The sequence below is a fragment of the Bidens hawaiensis genome, unplaced genomic scaffold, assembly GCF_021521415.1.
Source record: "Bidens hawaiensis isolate Kalapana, Puna unplaced genomic scaffold, B.hawaiensis_p1.1 tig00017886_1, whole genome shotgun sequence".
NCBI lineage: Eukaryota > Viridiplantae > Streptophyta > Magnoliopsida > Asterales > Asteraceae > Bidens > Bidens hawaiensis.
The window spans coordinates 141530-147575 of record NW_027492701.1 but is presented as its reverse complement, the minus strand read 5'-3'; the positions used below and the strand labels follow the sequence as shown (position 1 = coordinate 147575).

The following is a 6046-nucleotide window of genomic DNA, read 5'->3' as shown; positions in this document are numbered from 1 at the left end:
AGATCGGAACGGGTTCGGTTCAGGTTTCAAGTCAACACGAGTTTTCACCCGTGACGTGTTGGGTTTTGGTTTATTTTGTTTCTTTCTGGTCGATTCTGGACTCGTTTTTGTTCGTTTTTTCAGTTTTGTTTTAGTTCGGTATGAATTCTTTTAGTTTCGTTTTGATTGATTTTTTCGATTTCGATTGATGTGGTCTGGTTTTGCCTTTTTGTTTCTTTGTTTCATTTTCGTTGATTCTTTCGGTTTATGTTCGATTCTAGATGGTTTTTTTTTATTTTTATGGAACGAGTACAACGTATGAAACATTTTAGTGTTTTTACTTTTTTGTTTATGATTTATATTTTGAGTTATAATTTTTTTATTATTATTTTTGAATATTTTTTTGAGGGTTTTTTATCTTAATAGAAACCCCTCAACAAAAATTCAAAAAAAATAATTAAAAAAATCATAACTTAAAATATAAGTAAAAAACTAAAATGTTTTCGCCGTTATTCTCGTTCACAAAAAAAAAAAAAAAAAAAAAAAAAAAAACCTCAAAACCCGGTTTGACCCTAACCTATTTTGACCCAAACTAAAACAACATTTTTTTTAATTGACTCATTTTGACCCAAACTCATTTTGACTCATACTCGTTTTGACCCATGACTCATTTCAACTCATGACTCGTTCGACCCGACCCAACCCAACCCATTTACCACCTCTAGTTTTAATTAACCAAGGTTTGCTAATTAAGGGGCATTCCCTCACATGGTTCCAAGATGGTACGCATATTAAAATAATTTGATACCATGATAAGATAAAAATAAAAAATTATCTCCGAACATAATATATGTGAACAAAAGTCTTCACATACATTGCATGTATGAGAAGGTTTTATGTCTTACCATATTAGCCTTTGAATTATAAAACTCTTGCATTTTTAACGTAAACAACTTCTGTAGTTGAACTTTAAAATAAATTTTTATAAATCTTGAAAACACATTAATACATATTGCTTTAAATATAATACATAAGACACATGCCGCGTCATATGCTGTCACCATTATATACAAGTGCTAGCTTATGTAATTCACACGATTCTCCATTTTTCAATATAAATACATGAAAATAAACTTATGATTTGTTTTTTTGGATTATTTCAATCTTAAAAAATCATTCCTAAAACCAAAAGTAATTCCTTTATAGTTTGACAAACAATGTTGAAAACAAAAACAAAAATCCAAATCCAAGTATATTGTGGAAGAGATCAACACCACCTTTTATTTTTTATTTTGTTAATCCTCATGGTTAGAAACATTTCCTGTGCACAATGGATGGACCAGACTCATCATATTCAGCCTTTGCAATCCACATCTGTCACACCAAAATCAACAACCATTATACAAAACCCGACCCGTTTACGTATGAATGGGCCATGCTTATACTCAAAGGTATCAAACAACATTGATAGTCCTTGTGGTTTGTAAAAGGGTAAAACGGTCACTTTACCAAGACTTACACTGTTTTTTTTTTGATAAAAAGCAAGTGTTAGACTAACATATCACAAAATGACAACTAGAGATACTAAACATTCAACTTGTTAAAGTTACACATCGAAGAACATATATGAACGAACGAGACACATGTTAATATAAATTTGTTTAACTAAATTGTAATTTGGTTATATTTAAATTTCATAAAACTTCAATGTAATGGGCCTAGAGAATTTAAATGAATCATAAACGAACGAATGAACTTGAACAAATGTTCAAAAACATATATGAATGAACGAGACATATGTTAATATATATTCGTTTAACTAAATGAACAAAACATTTTGTTCATGTTCGATCATTCGTTTAATAAATAAATCAAAATAAACAAACTTCCCGCCGAACAGTTCGCATACGGTTTACTGAATGTTTGGTTCATTTACATGCCTACAAGAAACTGTTTGTGGGTAATCCCAATTCCCAACCCGTTAACAAAATGCCCCTTTATTCAGTTTTGACCCATAACAAAATGACCCTTTTGTTTTAACCTCTAACAAATTGACCCTTTCCTGTTTTAACCCGTAACAAAATGACCCTTTTCAGTTTGACAGGTAAGAAAATGTCCCTTTTTCAGTTTTGACCCGTAAACCAGCCCGTATAAAAAACATGTGTGCGCGTGCGTGCAAGTGTGTTGGGGGTTATGAAAAACGCGCCTGCTGGAAGGTACTAAGAGATGCCAAAATAGAGCCTCCAATCCAAACACTATACTTCCTTTCAGGTGGAGCAACCACTTTAATCTTCATACTACTCGGGGCTAAAGCCGTAATCTCCTTACTCATTCGATCCCCGATACCAGGAAACATTGTAGTTCCACCACTCAACACAATGTTCCCATACAAATCCTTCCTAATATCCACATCACACTTCATAATACTATCATATGTTGTCTCATGAATCCCAGCAGCTTCCATTCCAATCATTGATGGCTGGAACAAAACTTCCGGGCACCTAAACCGCTCTGCCCCGATAGTAATCACCTGCCCGTCCGGCAGCTCAAAGCTCTTTTCAACTGAAGAGCTTGTTTTCGATGTTTCTAGCTCTTGTTCGAAGTCAAGCGCAATGTATGCGAGTTTTTCTTTCATGTCCCTCACGATTTCTCGTTCTGCTGAGGTGGTGAACGAGTAACCCCTCTCGGTTAGGATTTTCATTAACGCGTCAGTCAGGTCACGCCCTGCGAGGTCCAGACGTAATATTGCGTGTGGGAGCGCGTATCCTTCGTATATGGGGACCGTGTGGCTTACACCGTCACCAGAATCAAGAACGATACCTGAAAGTAATAAAGAGTTAAGTACGGTTTTAGTCCGTCAGTTTAAATTTGACTTTTTTAGTCCAACGGTTTCATTTTCGTATTAGTTTTATTAAATGACCAAAATACCCCTGGATGTGTTAATCAAAATAAAAAGAAAAACAAAAACTTTAGAGATCACTTAAAAATAAAGTATATTAATACCATAGGTATTATCACTTAAGTAGAATATACAAGTATATTAATATTATGGTTACCAAAAGATATTATTAATCAGTGCATACCACATGGACTATCCGTGTAAATAACTTACCAGTAGTACGACCACTAGCATATAGTGAGAGGACGGCTTGAATTGCAACATACATAGCGGGAGCGTTAAACGTTTCAAACATGATCTGAGTCATCTTCTCACGGTTAGCTTTTGGATTGAGCGGCGCCTCTGTAAGGAGAACAGGATGTTCCTCGGGGGCCACACGAAGTTCATTGTAGAATGTGTGATGCCAAATCTTTTCCATGTCATCCCAGTTATTCACAATACCGTGTTCTATAGGGTACTTCAGTGTCAAAATACCACGCTTTGATTGAGCCTCGTCACCAACATATGCATCTTTTTGGCCCATGCCAACCATCACTCCAGTGTGACGTGGACGGCCCACAATGCTTGGGAAAACTGCTCGTGGTGCATCGTCTCCGGCAAATCCAGCCTTAATAGAAGTAACAACACACTTAGCCAATGTGATCATACTCCAATAACCATTCACTACTACTAACTTACAGCGTTGTTTAGGTCTACAAATTAGGGGCATATACGAGACAAGCCACTGCAGATCGGCTAGTCAAGCACAGGCTCGACTCGACTCGGCTCGTTTACACCCCTACTACAAATAAAGTAGCCTTGCATTGTTAAGGACACATTTTAAATACATAACTAATGTTAAGTAGTGAACCACATAATACAATACATTTATACAGGGTGCCTGTTAGATTTAATGAGTTAGAAAGTGAGTGAGGTAAGCGAACAATTACATAACCATCTTATGTATCATATTTAAAGCGAGCAGTAAGTGTTTATGTGGTTCTTGCAGTTCTCTACTTATATTTGGTTTTGATACCTTGACCATCCCAGTTCCATTGTCACAAACAAGTGGCTGAATGTCTTCGTCCGCCATCAGAGCTCAATGCCTATAAGAAAATAGAAAGATCAAACAATTACATGTAAAAGTGATCAAGAACAATTTAAAATGTGAATTTATATCCAAGGAATGATTGCTCTGTCTTGTTTTCAACTTTTTATAAATGAAAACACAAAAACAAAAAACAAAAACGTTGCCTAATATGCCAAAATATTACTAGGAATACCAACAATATTGTCGAGGTGTGATATTGAACAAAGGTTAATTAAACTATCGAAAACGCTAACACCCCATTCTTCCCACAAGCATATCTAGTTGCCACATTAGATATTTACCCATGCTTCTCACAAACTCGTTTTACATTCAACGTTGTCATGCTCATTCTTCCCACAAACACCCCACTAGGGTGAACACACAAATATGTTCTATTGAGGGGCCCGCCATAAACCGCATGTTGAGCACCCTTCATGGCGTGGGGCTAATTTCTGAAGTACAGCCCCAATGCAAACCTTTTGCATTCTTCCCACAAATGGGTGACACGATACACATAGACGTGACGCCTCTATACAAATGCATGCATATGTACTGCTTATGTTTAAATGTATCATGTTTCTATTAACATATTATTATCGGTCTCTATAAACATCTATATGTATCTATATGTTATATGTGTGTATGCATCTATTTTATATGAGCAGAAACATATTTGTGAAATTGTGATCGTAAATATGACATATGTTTTGGATCTCCGGTGTGATTTCAAATGGCAAAAGATCAACTGAGTCTCACAACGAACTATATATACATCATCAAACGAGTTATATATATCATAAACAAATGCATGGTTTGAGATGATAATATCATATAAGTAAAAGAAACACGTACATTACCTATGAAGATGAAGAATTAATCGGAAAAGTTGATAGTGTGGAAAGGAAAGGAAAGGAAAGGAAAGGAAAGAATAGAATGAGTGAGATTTGCGTTTGGGAATGAGGAAATGGAAGGGAACGTGAAGTTCGGGTTATTGCTACACCATCCGTTCCATCTTTCTTACCATTCTATTATTAGTCACCTTTGATTTCATTCCTTTATATCAAAAAAACAACTTATTATTTAAGTTTTTTAATTAATGATAGTTGTTTTGAGCAACACGGTGGGAATTCGACCAGTATTGGTTCGATGTGTTATAGTATGGCCGGTAGGGTAGCCACACACGCAATACAATCGAAAAAGAAAACTCAAACAAAGTTGTAATATGATCAAAATTAGAGGTGGCAATATAAGTGGGTTGGGTTGGATTTGGGTGATGGGTCAGGATAGGTATGGTCAGGATTGATTTTTAAATAGAGGGTTATGATGGATATGGGTCAAGATGGACAAAACTAACCCATCTTGACCCAAGTGAATGTTGACATACAAAGGGTTTTAAAACCCCTCAAAAAAATATTCAAAAAAACTATTAAAAAAATAATAACTCAAAATATAAATAAAAAACACAAAATGTAAAATAACTAAAGTGTTTCCCCCATCCTCCTCGTTCATAAAAAAAAAAAACTTTTTGTTCCGGTTAAATTTCGAGTTTTTCGGTTCGGTTTTGTTTTTGTTTTTTTCATTTCGGTCGGTTTCGGTATCTGCTCGGTTTCAATGATTTCGGTTTCGATTTCTCGGTTTTTTCGGTTTCAGTGTTGTTTTATTTTAGTCAGTTTTTTCGGTTTCATCTCATTTTTTTGTTTCGTTTCGATTCATTTGTTTTATTTTGGTCGGCTACGTTTCAGTTTTTTTGTTTCGTTTTGATAAACTTTCTGATTGCCTTTCGCTTTTTTTCGTCTCGTTTTGGTCAGTTTTTCGGTTTCATATCGGTTTTTTTGTATCGTTTTGGTCGTTTTTCTATTTCGGTTTAGTTTCGTTTCAGTTTTGTTGTTTCGTTTGTCAGTTCGGTGTTTTTGATTCGTTTTGGTCCGATTTTTAAATTGCATTTAGTTTTTTTATGTTTCCTTTTGGTCAGTTTTTCAGTTTCAATTCGGTTTTTTTGTTTTGTTTCGGTCGTTTTTCTATTTCGGTTCAGTTTCGTTTCGGTTTGTTTGTTTCGCTTTGGTCGGTTCAGTGTTTTTGTTTTGTTTTGGTCAGGTTTC

At 35.2% G+C, this 6046-nt stretch overlaps 1 protein-coding gene across 1 annotated transcript; it reads right to left on the bottom strand.

Moving 5' to 3' along the window:
* Nucleotides 1-1264: 1264 nt before the first annotated feature.
* Nucleotides 1265-3964, bottom strand: LOC143554927 (actin-like). The gene is made up of 4 exons (XM_077044589.1): nt 3894-3964; nt 3092-3485; nt 2186-2799; nt 1265-1353 (listed from the first exon to the last, which is right to left on the bottom strand). Exons 1-4 carry the CDS (start codon nt 3948-3950, stop codon nt 1288-1290), a joined length of 1131 nt encoding a protein of 376 aa, XP_076900704.1. The 5' UTR covers nt 3951-3964; the 3' UTR covers nt 1265-1287.
* Between the last annotated feature and the right edge of the window lie 2082 nt (nt 3965-6046).

Coding starts and splice junctions, on each gene's coding strand:
- LOC143554927 (XM_077044589.1), bottom strand. CDS start 3,950: ATGGCGGACGAAGACATTCAGCCACTTGTTTGTGACAATGGAACTGGG. Junction 2,800..3,091: donor TGCTAGTGGTCGTACTACTG/GTAAGTTATTTA, acceptor TATTACTTTCAG/GTATCGTTCTTGATTCTGGT. Junction 1,354..2,185: donor CTCTTAGTACCTTCCAGCAG/GCGCGTTTTTCA, acceptor TTGGTGTGACAG/ATGTGGATTGCAAAGGCTGA.